At 36.0% G+C, this 13643-nt stretch overlaps 1 protein-coding gene across 1 annotated transcript in view; it reads left to right on the top strand.

The window, feature by feature from the left end:
* SPTLC1 (serine palmitoyltransferase long chain base subunit 1) overlaps positions 1-9021 on the top strand; it is a 39728-nt gene extending 30707 nt beyond the window's left edge. The window contains exons 12-15 of the mRNA XM_076362068.1: positions 448-502; positions 5553-5670; positions 6534-6607; positions 7088-9021. Coding sequence (XP_076218183.1) covers positions 448-502; positions 5553-5670; positions 6534-6607; positions 7088-7181 — 341 coding nt within the window. The 3' untranslated portion in view covers positions 7182-9021. The remainder of the gene's footprint in view (positions 1-447; positions 503-5552; positions 5671-6533; positions 6608-7087) is intronic.
* Positions 9022-13643: the final 4622 nt, after the last annotated feature.

The following is a 13643-nucleotide window of genomic DNA, read 5'->3' as shown; positions in this document are numbered from 1 at the left end:
GAACCAAGGTTTGCAGGTCCAGGAGTCAAAGTTTCCTGTTTAAGAATCTGCAGTGAGTTGTTGAAAGGATCAAGGAGCAGAGTCTGCATGGCTGTAGATATTTTAGATATAAATAAGTTGGACCTGCCATTTCAATCCAGTTAGCAAGTGTTTGTATCATCCTTTCCATATGATCATGAACTAACGCAGCTGGAGTAACGAGATAAAGGGAAGTAATGCATTTGTCAGATCTTAAAAGCCTGTCATTTCCTGGAACAAATGGGAATCAGGAACATTATGGAGAGTAGTGAACAGACTTAGTACTTCAACAGATATGTATATCTTAGTTTTCCTTTCAAATGCTTTTTTTGAAATCTTAGACTTACAGAAATGTAATGTAGAAACAGGACATCTAAACCTTTTCCTTTTTCTTTTTTTTCCTTTTTTTTTTTTTTTTTTTGTGTGTAGACATTTTTCAGACTCTCCGGGCTAAATGCGAACGTATTCACAAAGCTTTACAGGGGTAAGTGTGTTTTTGGGGGGTTTTTTGGCTGTTGTTGATTTGACCATGCCTTTATCATGCCAACTTTAAAGAACTCTCCTTGCCCAAATCTATTTCTGGTTTTACAGATGCTTAGACTGGGATATGTACGCTAAATTATGTATGTATTAAAGGAAGAAAGTCATCCTTTTCCAACTGTCTCCGTTATGCTACTAAAAAGAGTTCCAAGTTTTTAAAATCCCTTTACAGGTATTGAAGGGAGATTATACCTTAATGCTAGTGAGGATGTTTGCAAGCCCTTACACATTTAAGTCTTTAGGAGAGTGTGATAGCTTTCAATGGTACGAAGTTTTGGTAAGCATTTTGAACAAAATGTCTAAGTAAAAGCGTTTGGGGTGTAGCTTAGCAGATACGCTTTCAGACAACTCAGTGCACCTTGCAATCACCTTTAGTACAATATTATTCTTACATATGAGACTTGAATGTTAAATAGTAATAGAAGTATTCATTATTCTGGACATGTAGAAAATTGCTAGAATTTATCTGAAAAATAAGAATTCTGTTTAAAATTTCCTAACACTATACTGTTTTAAAAGATGGCTATACTGAGTAATTGCTTTTTTTCCTGACAGGTTTTGCTACTAAAAAATACAGAAATTACTGTGACTATTTAATGAGTGTTTAATGTGCAGAACAGATATGTTAGCTGGTATTTTACAATTCATTTTCTTCAACAGTTTTCTGTTACGTATTACAGAAATGGATAACATTTAAACACACACAAAATCAGTAATGCATGATTGATTATACTAGCTGATTTTTCTGTAGTAGTAGTCACTTAGATTTTCAGTGTGAGTTGCTTGTTATTTCAAATAAGCAGTTTCCTGCTCAGGGAATGTTTTATGTTAGAACTTTAGGTACATTCAACTTCTTTGGAATAATCCTACCATCAAATAATCCTTGTCTCCTTTGTCTGTGTTCTGTTTCAACACAGGTTTAAAATGCATAGGCTTTCAGGTCAAAGATACCCAGATGCTTCTATGCTTGAAATTATAATTTTAGAGTAACTTGAAAAGTGTTAGTGTCTTTTCTTTGCTAGTAATAGAATGTTATGATTGAGTGAAAAGGAGAATAATTGTAATATTCTTCTCTACCTGTGATTTTTAGGTGGTAATTATAAATATGTTTAAAATACAGGGAAAAAAATGTAAGGAAAAATTATCAATCTTTTACTTGTTAATACTCACTGCAAAACAGAAGCGAATAAGCCATGGCTGATACTTTTCTGTCCTGTGACTGATCCTACTTTTTCACTTAAATCCAGTGATTAGTATAGTCACAAATCAACAAGGAGACAAAATGCCTGAGTGTCTCTAATAGGACTTTTGTATTTTTGCCTTATGGAAAACAGTGTGGTAATATAGAAGTCCAAAAAAATTGCAAAGGAAATAATTCTTCTAGGTTGTACTGGAAAAGAACTTGAAAGATTTAACACCACCAGGGAATTGGGCAGCCCTGTAGCAGGAACACTATTCTAACAATTGCATAAAGCAATATCGGAGAGAAGATTTGAACCAACATTTGCAGGGTCCAGTGTGTTTTTCTTTCTTTTTAATTAATAACCACACTAGAAAAAGTGTGTGATGGTTTGAAGAGGAGGCAAAGTTTTCAGAAAAAGCTTTTTTTTAATGTTGTGATATTAGATGCACTCATCTTCCCTGCCTAACCATGGCTGCTGCTTGACTCCAATTCTTTATGGTGCTCTCACTAGGATAGAGTGGAACTAACTATTGGTTTAAAAAGAGAGCGTAAAATGGTGGTAGAACTGTACAAAAAGAAAATGGGAAAGAATACACAGCTTTTCTCCTTTCTCAGAATAAATACAGTGAGAGGGACATATTAAAAGTAAAGGAAATCTTTCTTTTAGCCAAAGTGTAACTAACCCATGAAATTTAGGACTTGATATATAAGAACCAGTGCATGATTAGCGTTCCAAAAAAATGTTGGTCCTTATACAGACTATGGTAGGGGAAGAAACCATAGTGTTGTAAGCTAGAGGAATGACTGGTGTTTATTCCTGTTCTGGGTACAAGCCAAGTGCTGGTTTGTGGAAGAAATGGAAGAATTCTTCTGAAACCTGCATAGAACTACTTTCTTATTGTCTATGGCAGCTTATAGAGCATAAGAAAATGCAGTAAGAGATGGGACGATTAACACAAATCAGGAATATTCTTAACGTTCTTAACAGTCTTAGATAAAGTAGATTTCTGTCTTGTATTTAAAAATATCTAGTATCTTAGTAAATGGAAAAGAAGAAGCTCTGTTGCAGGGAGACAGGATGGACAGGACAGAATTTTGTGTTCTTTTAAAAAGCACGACAGTAGTAGGTAGTATCCCTTAAATAGTTCATTACTTATTGCATATCATACACCTGGCTGAGAATTTTCCAATAAAGCAAGTTTTCATTGGGAAAAGCAGATTTATTTTTAAAGATTCCAGAGAAACTTGACATTTTTTCAATGAGACCTCATTCTAGTTTTCTGTTAGCAAAACTGATGGAAATGTTTATGGTGTTCAGGGCAGCCTGGCTACACAGGGTTCCCTACCGCCGAGAGCCTGGTCCTGCCACTCAGTTCTGCAGCCCAGCCTTGTAGCTGGGGTGCGGAGGGTTGTGAGGAGGGAGCTCCCTGAGGCTACATCCATACTGGTACGTTAATGTCAGGAAGCATTCCTGGGCACTGGATCTCGATTGTCTACTCTGTCAAATTGTTGGAGTGACCTGTGGCATGGGTTTGGCCCAGGCCAAGCAGTGTTCTTTGGAAGGACTCCTGGATATAGTCCAAGAGTTGGCGTGAGCCAGGAGCTGTTCCCAGTAGTCAGTTTGGATGTGGCCACCCTGCCGTGGAGACTCAGATTTTAGAAGTATGGATGTGAGTCATTCCATACCCATTCACCACAGGGCCAGAAAACAGTCCAAGGCATATTTAATTTACTAATATAGAACTGGCCTTAAAAGGAGCGTTGGAGTTCAGGAGGCTAGTTTTGTTCCTTTGTTACTTCAAAATCAGATCTTTCAGACTTCTCTCTTTTTTGTGTGGGAGTTGTACATTTTTGTTTGAAAATGAGACTTTCCCAGCATTTCTTAGGAAAGTGAATTCTGATTTCAGGAAAATTACAGTGTGCATGCACTGGATTCTCAAATACTTGTTGAATCTTAATTTGGCAGAGGCTCAGAAAAACATGGTTAATACTTTACATGAAAGTTGAAGTATTGCCATCGGAAGACCTCATGTTAAACTCCTGGGTTTCTTCAAATAGTTGGGTATGATGAATTATGTAGTTCAGTTTACTACAGCTGTGACTGACAGAAAAAGTTTTAAAATTAAGTTTGAAACTTATAAGCAACCTCTATGAGTAAGTGTATAGCAAATACAAAGCATGTTTTTCAGGCAAAGACTCAGTTTGAGTGGAAGTGATACAAAGCTTGCTTCCTACTCATCTTTTCTCATTTACTCTTTGGAGGGGGGCAGTTTATCTATTTCAATTAAAGAATGTCTATTTTATAACTAGAAGCTAATACTGTATCTCTCTAAACAAAACCTAATTGTTTTAGTAGCTTGTCTTAAACTCTGTTCTCCAGCAAATAGATTTAAGTTACGGTGAAACTTTGTCTGACTTCTCCTCTCATCTCCCTACTTGTAGAACGCTACTTAGAGGTCAGGTCGGTCCTAGGGAGTGTAACTAAGAATGGATATGTTATACAGCTATACTGTGTATTGTCTTTCTACCTTGTAGCTGGACCTTGGACTGCTTTTCCTTGTCCTTTATGTTACCAAATGTCTTATCCCCGATTCCTAGGTATGTGTGCATTAGTGAGACAAATGCAGTGTGTGTGCTTGTGTATTGAAGAAATCGCTTGTGTTTGGTTACTTTGCAAGTGTGGGTGAATGGCACCAGAATGTTTGCAGTTTTGTGGCTGAAGAAGAATATCAGTTTGATTTGCCTTTCTGGAATGGACTGTGAATTGAAATAGCATTGTAGAAATAATGCAAGATACTTTCCATGCTAGAGTATAATTTTATTTTTTCAAGGTTATAATTGATTCAGTGTGTTTGTAGTGTCAATTCTCTCTCTTACAGGCTCCAGTTCTGGTGTTTATGGATTTAACATCTCTTCTGCTCTGACTGGGTCTTGAACTTTGTAAAAATAGAAAACTTATTTGCAAATGAGGGTATAAGCTTACAATGTGTGTGAGGCAAGCTCATCAAAGTCAGGAAGTCAAAATTACGGCTGATGGTAGACATGTGTTTATGGGACCTGTTAATTTTGGACACCAGAGGTCTTGCTTGGGTATTGGATACAGTTTTTTGGAGGGGAATAACTCAGTCCTGAATATGATTATATGATGTGTCAGGACAATGACAACCAAATGTCAATCATTTTTTGACAATCAAATGTCAATCGTTCAATCAGATTCTAGGAACTCGATTAACAACTGTCCCTACGTACAGATGTGGGAGCAATTCTAGTAATACAACTAGTTTTAGAGGAGCTTCTGACTAAGTGACAGATGATGTTGTAAAGATTTTCCACAGGAAATAATTTAAAATCAGAAGTCTTTCCAAAAAAATAAACCTTGTTTCTTCTTCTCACGTAAGTGGGTAAAATGATTTATTATTATTTATTTTCTTTAATGTAGACTCCAAAGACTTGACTTAGCGAGCTGTGTTTTTATCAGCAGCATACAGGCCTAACACTAACATTTCTCCTACAACTTCATAAGGATCCTTTCAAACTTTCGGAATCATTAATCCTTTTTGCAAAAGGAGGAATCACTATTGTTACAGAAACTTGCTGAAACTACATTTAGTAAACTCCTTAGGAAAAGACATTCACTTGATAAGTTTTGTTATCTTTACCTATTGCAAGCTGAAATGCACATATGTTTTGTCTGCATTAGTATTAGTAAAGTGAAATATCTCTCTCTTCTCTCTCACCACCTAGAAAGGGGAAACACTTACTATCTAGTGTTCAAGTAGGATGTGTATTAAAGGCTTTTTATTTGTTTTAGAATATCTGGCTTAAAAGTAGTGGGAGAATGTTTTTCTCCAGCATTGCACCTACAGTTGGAAGAGAGCTGTGGATCTCGAGAAAATGATGTGAAGTTACTCAAAAGAGTTGTTGATTATGTAAGTGGCCCCATAGCAATTAAAATACATAATTGCCTTTGAATGTGAATAATGAATGAAGTGCATATGGGTAGGGAGGCTTGTTGGGTAACTTGTTGGAATGTCTTGCAGGAATGCTGCAAGAAACTCAGTTTCTTTGCTGACTATAGGGCTATATTAAAGACCACCTTCTAGCTATTTCTTGCTGCAGATGTTTAGGTCTGTAGCACTGGATAAAAATGTATATTAGACCTTTTACTTCAGAAAATTATTTCCTGTTATGTACTTCAAAATTCAAGTTAAATTTGCATATAAAACTGTTGCTTAGAAAACTTTTATGATGTTCATAAGAATAAAGGGTATCATTTGAACAGACTTCTGGTGGTGTATTTTAACCATTTGAGGTCTAGCTTTCTGTAATTTTGCTTGTTTGAGTCCATGAACTTGCTTTTTTGTGTGAAGAATCTCATGTTTTGTATGTAGTATTTTTTCCATCTTCAATATGTAGTGGTTCTCTTTCTCCCACATGAAGGAGATGAAGGTTGATAGGGAAGTTTTATATTTCAGGTGGCAGGTAAACAAGATTACACAACAAAAAGAAACTCTGAAGTTGATTTCCTTGAAAATATGATTTAGTAGCCTACTTAATACAGCATTTTTGTCTGATTACTTAGAGGTGACAGCTGAAGAAGCTAGACCCTAACCTGTTTTATGTGTTTATGCTGTATTAAAATCAGAGATCATTTTGCACAACCTTCAAAACCTCCATTTGGGAAAGAACTTAAAGTTATCCTGACCCCAAACTCATAAAAGTTAGTTATACGTATTTGGTGATATACCAGAAGTTCCCAGATTGACGACTGCTGTATTTTCTTTATTTGTAGTGCATGAATAGTGGTATTGCATTAACTCAGGCCCGCTATCTGGAGAAAGAAGAAAAATGTCTTCCTCCACCCAGGTTAGTAGAAAGTCAATACATTATTTCATTTTATTCGATATGCCTCTCTGTCTCTTTTCATACAATGATGGGGTTTTGTTCAGTAGACTGGATTGAATAGTTGGTCCTGTAAAAAATGGGAAAGGCTCCATTTTGAGGTATATTTTCAGTGACTGTTACAGGAAGTTAATACCCTGAAATAACTGTATCAAAACTACCTGAATCTCAGTGATCAGCATGTTGCCTGTTACCAGGCACATTTCCATGAGCTGCACATCTGCAGGTAAAAATGATAATCAAATTTCTGTGGTGTGTATGGGGGGAAAAAAAGTAGTTTGACCATTTCTGTTTAGTCATATGTCTTGTTTCTGGTTGAATTTGAATTCATAATAATTTCCCTAGAGATAGTGATCTTAATGTGTTAAAATTAGTACAAGAAAAGTCTAAAGCTGAAGGCAAGGAGTAGAGTTTACTGTGCACGTTCTGGTTTTCTTTTTCTAGTATTCGAGTAGTGATAACAGTGGAACAAACAGAACAAGAACTGGACAAAGCTGCATCACTTCTTAAGGAAGCTGCACAGTCTGTATTGAATTAAACTGCTGTTTTGGATTCCTCTTTCCCCAAATTATCAGGATAAGTGTTTTACACTGTATAGTGACTTCACTTCAGATATTCAAGTTCTTCCACTGATGGCATTGAAACCTGACTGAGTAACAAGATTGTTCCAGAATGGTACAAATGCAGTGAGGGGAAGAATGCTGAATTTTGGAACTGGTGAATGACACAGTATACCTGCAATTCAAACTCTACCATTTACTAGCGTTCCTTAAAATGGGATATCACTGTTGCATACAGGACTCTTTCATAAGTTGCATTTTAAAAAGTTTTAAATTTATTTCTTCAAACACTTAAATGTTTTCAAAAATGTATATGAACATTCAGTTTTCTCCAAAAACATCTAAAATGTATTGTTTTCTCTGCATATTCTCAGAATGTAGGAACTTAAATAAATTTCAAGGAATTATTCTCCCCCCAGAATGAAGATAGGCTGTTCCTAATACTGCCAAAAGGGAGAAAATAACATGTTAAGAGATAATTTTGTGCTATATTATGTCATTTATTATTGAACTATAGGAGGAACTTCAGTTCTTTTTTGTTTCTATCTTTCTGTAACCATTTTTGGAAGCCAGTTTTTAAGAATGCCTGGCCAGAGAATATAATTACCTAAATAGTAAATTCATACTATTCATACTATTTGCTTCCTGCATTTCATATGTAATTATATGCATATTTGATATTATGGGTGAGGTTTTTCATATTATTAACTTTAAAACCTCTAAGCTGAAACCTCTGAATTGTGAAACTGGTGTAATTCCATTATAGTATGTTCAGTCAGGGGGCCTTTGCACCAGTCTTGAAGGGGAGTCTTAAGCAACATGAAGAATGAACCAAGGTTTTGAAACAGCAACTAAATACTAGCTTAGTCAAACTACTTTGAAGCACTAAAATGGTGTGTGCTAAGTTTTATCTCTAAACAGCTATACCTTAGAAGGGAGGACTCACAGATAGCTAATAAGAGTTTAGGTGGTACAAATACTACTGAAATACGACTCAATATGTGCACATAAAATCCCCACATAATTGGATAGTAATATCTGGAGGTTATGCTGTCAGGATTTTCAGTAAGCACAGATGAACATTACACAGATGGATGGACACATTACACCAATCAGAGGAACTTGGTAAGGAAGGATGACAGTAAGCTGTACCTTTTTATAAAATAAAAACTATAGCTATGTATTTCAGGATTTTGTTTTAAGAATGCCCATTTAAAAATTTTATATTCTGCCTGATCTGTATTCTGGGTTGTTTTGTACTTACGTGCCTTTTTGGTTGCTGCTACAAGGACTACAGGACTATTTTTGAGAAATGTCATTGTTTAAATAAAAACTTAATCATGTTTGATTCAGATTTTTACTTATCATATAATTAGATTTTGTAGCATGATCAACCATATTTTGTTGAATATTCTGCATCAGATGAGCATAGTCTATTGCCTCCTTCAGTTCGTAGGGACTGTCTCTGTGCTGGCTTTCAAAACTTCTCACCTGCATACATTCAGATAAACCAGCTAAAGCTGTGTTGGGGCACTTTTGTGATTGTTGCTTGACTATTTGAAATGGTGAAATAATTATCTGTGCAATGTGGAGAAACCTTCATCCCAATGTGAAGGAGTATTCCCTTTTCACTGACATTTATGTTTTTCTCTATTAACTGTGAGTAAAAGCCTGTGAGAAGCCAACAATTTAAAAGAGAAAAAATGTGCGGAAGGAAGCTGATTGCCATTTTACAGACTGGAACCGAAGTGCGGAACAATCAACTTTCTCAAGACCCTCAGAGATTGCGAGAAATGGAAATTAAAACTCATTACTATACGTGGAGCTTGTGAGTCATTTTTGGTTTGATTAAGCCTTTGATGTATAAGCTGGGAACAAATGAGGTACTTGGGTTCCAGTGTAGCATAATAAATGATTTTGGAGTTCAAGATAAACTTGTAAAGGTAAGCAAATCACCAATTAGCATTGAAATACTAGGTTGCAGAATCTATATTCACTTCTTGCTTTTTGTTTTAGGTTGTCTGCAAGTGGGGGATTTTTTTTGGTTGCACTTTTGAGAACTAGCAACAATCTTTAGATACATGGGTTTGGTTTTTATTTTTGTTCTTGCTTTAAAATGAAGTGATAACACCTAAATTGGCAGGAAGTAGAGTGGAATTTCTGGCAATTTCAAAGCTGTGACTAAGTGGTTCTGATGAAACAAAAGTTCAAGTATGTTGCTAAGAGATACTATCATCTGATTCATTTGGCAAACACATACCCAGCATTAAAACATTGGTAAAACTGCCTTTGTCCATTTTTGTTGTTTACCAATGTATAGAAAAGAAGCATTTAGATCACACTAAAGTGAATACCTTATGGTTGATAGCACTTGAAGTACAATGGGTGTTTTACTGTCAGGATATATACGTGGTCTCTGTGAGAAATGAAGGCGCTTATGAGATGTAGCTGGTGGAGAGAGAGATCCCTGGTCAGTTTAAGTGTGTCTAGCCCTCTTCATTTTGACTTTTTTGATAAATGTCTCTGACATGGCAAGCAGATGAAGGGAAGGACGGCTCTGGGGAAAAAAGTTGGTTGGGGTTAGGGAGGCAGCAGGTGATTCTGGTTAAACTTTTGACATTAAAAAATCGGAAGCCTGTTAAGGTGCTTAAGCTCTAAGTACTCTAGGCTGATAAATTTATGAACAAGCCTGTTTTAGTTGCTTTGTGGTTATGTTTGGATGAAGCTGGATTTTTTCATCAATTTCTTCAGGTGTGGGAGTGAGGCTGGGGTCTTAGTAAATAAATGGAAGGCTATTCAGGAGGATACTGTGAGGTGAATCAAACACATAAGGGCCTTATCTCAAACTTCAAAGTTTCTATTGAAAATAAATAACTGGATTCTTAATTTTAATTCAACTAATTTATGTATTTTGCCCTGCCAAGTATTTGGAACAAAGTTTCAGCTAAGTGGAAGCACCAGGATAATAAATAGTGATCAAAAATAGATGTTGTAAATTTTTTTCTTACTGAAGATCAGTATCTGGTAGTTGAGAAGAAATGCATTTTAACTGTAATACGGTGGCCATTTATTGAAATTGTCCTGATGAAGGCAATTGTTTGCAATATGTGGGGACTGGGATGGACTGGAAAGAATTTATACTTCGAAGGTATTTTGGCTTGAAGAAACATGTCTACATTATACATATATTCTTTTTTTAAACAGATCTGTTTTCCTTGAATATTTAAAAATAATTGATTGTTATTTGTGTAGGTTCATTGTTTTTATAGGAGAACCTACAGATGCCTTTTCTGTTTATTATAGTAATCATTTTTGGATAGGAGGTGAAATGCATAAGGAGAGTATTAAGAAAGAGAAGTATGGCTGAATAACTTTGATTTTTTTTTTTTCCCCCACTTTTGAAATATGATCCCAGTCACTGCACAGAATGGTGTACTGTCTCCTTTCTGTCACTCCATCTGGACTTTATTATTTTAAACAGGGTTGTGGAGTGTTAGCATTCACTGATCTATGAAGTTGCTACCGCAAAAGTGTCTTGCATCTTAAGATGACTCGAGAAATGTACACGAGCTGTAAATGCTGCTTAAACAGAGGAAATATTTACAACTAACACAAAGCATTTGTACATTAAATTGTTTCAGTGTCCTAATAAAAGGAAGTGTCTGGATAACATTTCTTGTGGTTTTATGTTCTGTGGCAGTTTTTTTGCTAGTAAGATAATGGACTTACTTTCATAGAATCATAGACTAGTTTGGGGTTTTGTCTTGCTGTTGATGGATTTTTCAGATTTTAGTGGAAATGGACACACTGCCCTGTGAGGAAAGACTGAAGGATTCAAGTCTCTTCTCCCTAGAGAAGAGAAGGCTCGGGGGAACCTCATCACAGTTTTCCAGTACTTAAAGGGCATCTACAAAGAGGGCAGAGGCTCTCTCTTCACAAGAAGCCACATGGAGAAGAGAAGGGGCAATAAGTGCAAGTTGCACCAGGAAAGGTTACATCTTGACATAAAGAAATTTTTTACAGTGAGAAGAACAGTCAGTCACTGGAAAACAACCTCCCCGGGGATGTGGTAGAGTCCCCATCGCTGGAGTTTTTAAGACACGACTGGAGAGATTGGTGGGTAATCGCATCTAGGCTCCCTTTCCCATGAAAGGTTGGACCAGGCGATCTTTCGAGGTCCGTTCCAACCTGGGCTGTTCTGTGATTCTGTAGTTCTGTGATTATAACTCAGGAAGTGGCAATAATTTTTGACACTTGCACTATTCAAAATTGGGTTTCTTTTGGAGTAAGCCCTTTGCTGATTACCAAAGAATGTCACAGTAGGTGTTGGGGGGAATGCAAGAGAGAGAATTTAAACGCAGTGCGTTACAGTAAGTAAATGTTAGACTGATGCTAAAGAGAGAGGATAAAAAATGTGATGTAACACCAGCACTTCGTGATAATCTGAAAGGTGGTTTTGACTTCCTATCATCATTTTTCAGTGGTTTGGACTTTTTCTGTTCTTTCACATAACAAGATAATGAAATGGCTGTTCTATACAGTTAATTGCTGAAAGATCAAATATTAACTTTTTTGTTTTAACTTTGTCCAGGATAATATTTTTTTTATAAGCTAGCTTCAGTTGTGTTTATCATGTTTGTACTGAGTAAAGTTTTGCCTTGGTGTCAATGGTGAATGTGAACTTCAGTTACAGAATCCAAACAGAATATGATACCCCTTACCTTTGTATGCAGCCGTTAGGTTTAAAATCTGGGAGTATTTAAGCAGCCTTTAAAGTAGCTGATATTATGGAATACTTGATGGTAACAAAATTCCTATTTATGACTGTTCAGATAGAATTTTTTTTTTGGTGAAAGACTATAGATCTATTTTGATCCATCCTTAGATTTCCATGGTCAAGCTACACACAAAGAATTGCTAGCAAACAGTAATCAGCATTTGCAATAATAAATTTCCTGACTTTTTAATGAATAAAAGAATTACATGGAAGAAGTTAAGCCATAGGCATGATCATATGCAGATTGTTTTACTGAAATGTGCTGATTTTCAAACTTTGTTAATAAGCAAATTTTAAATAATTGCTTATACCTAAGTTGCTGTCTTGAGAATAAGAATTTTAAAATGTTTAAGGACTTTAAAAGATCAGAACTTTTAAATAAGTTGCGCTCTCATTTCTTGAAGCTTTTGCTATTTCCTGCGCCTTTTTTTTCCAGTCATCTTCCTGCTTTTTTTCCTTCATTTTCCAGTATAGCAGCCAAAAATAAATGCATTGTTAGTTGCTTAAAAATTACTTAAGCAGTGAAAGTGTTTAGTATACAGTAGACCTTGTTTTAGTGATTATGTCCACATTTCTTAAATGCAGAAACATGTTGCTGTTGTCTGACTGGTGGGATGTGCAGAAAGTTGCATTAAATTGGGGGTTTAATATGATGGTACAAACGAATTGGATTTATTAGGTGATGATTCCAGTGAAAATGTAATGACTCAGTTTCAATCTAGTTCCAGTGCTCATCTGTTCCTTGGTGCATAGTGCTGGTGAATGCTATGCAATTTACAATATCTGCATATTTGAGGTTTGAAGCATAAGTTGAAATCTGTAGAAACGCATAATGACTCAAGTGTCAATGATCACCTCTAAGTACAGAAGGCCGGTTTTGCCGTTTTAGTAACTTTTTACTATTTGAAACCATAGAATGAAGTGTGGGTAAGATATCACAGCTGCAGTATCAGACATACTGCAGTTACAGGTCAAAAATTGAAACATTTTTTTGAATGCTGTGAGGTGAAGACAGTAAGATAGTGATGTGTTTTACAAAGGTGGAATTTGGTGGTATTTGAGGGGCCCTCAGTTTGAGCATGAAACATAAAGTGCTCATTAAGTGCTGGTTAAGAGTAATAAGAGAGAAGAATGCAAAGTGCTGCAGTGGAGCTGCAGTGGAGAAAATGAACAGCAGGATCCTAGCTATCAGTAGTAATGAGGCTAGGTTACAGAAGTTCATTGTCACCAGAATTGTTGCTCACCCATTGTTGGTCCACCCAAGTCTAGGGAGTAACAATGCTCATTGGAGAATGGTGAGCTAGGTTCAAAGTACTGGAAATTGTTGCACATCAGAAACTGTGTTTGCAAGAAAAAACAGTGATAGTGACTCACCTTACAGCAAAATTAGATGCAGCTGCGAGATCATGTAGAAACTAGCAAATGAATTAAGTTATATATACCCTTTGCAACCTGGAAGAAGACTTCGATGTGTGATAACAAAGGGAATTTATTACGTATCCACACATCTTTCTATAAATACATTCGTTATGCTGGGCTAAGGAAAGAGTTGAAACCAGCTAGGTTAAAAAAAAAAATAACCTTAACAGTTTTAAGCAGAGCTAAGAGATGGTATCAAATGGCAAGGTTTGAACAAGTTTTGGCTACTTCAACCCTTAAATTT

The sequence above is a fragment of the Aptenodytes patagonicus genome, chromosome Z (assembly GCF_965638725.1).
Source record: "Aptenodytes patagonicus chromosome Z, bAptPat1.pri.cur, whole genome shotgun sequence".
In the NCBI taxonomy this organism is placed as follows: Eukaryota; Metazoa; Chordata; class Aves; order Sphenisciformes; family Spheniscidae; genus Aptenodytes; species Aptenodytes patagonicus.
The sequence above is the reverse complement of the archived record's forward strand: the minus strand, read 5'-3'. Positions and strand labels throughout refer to the sequence as shown.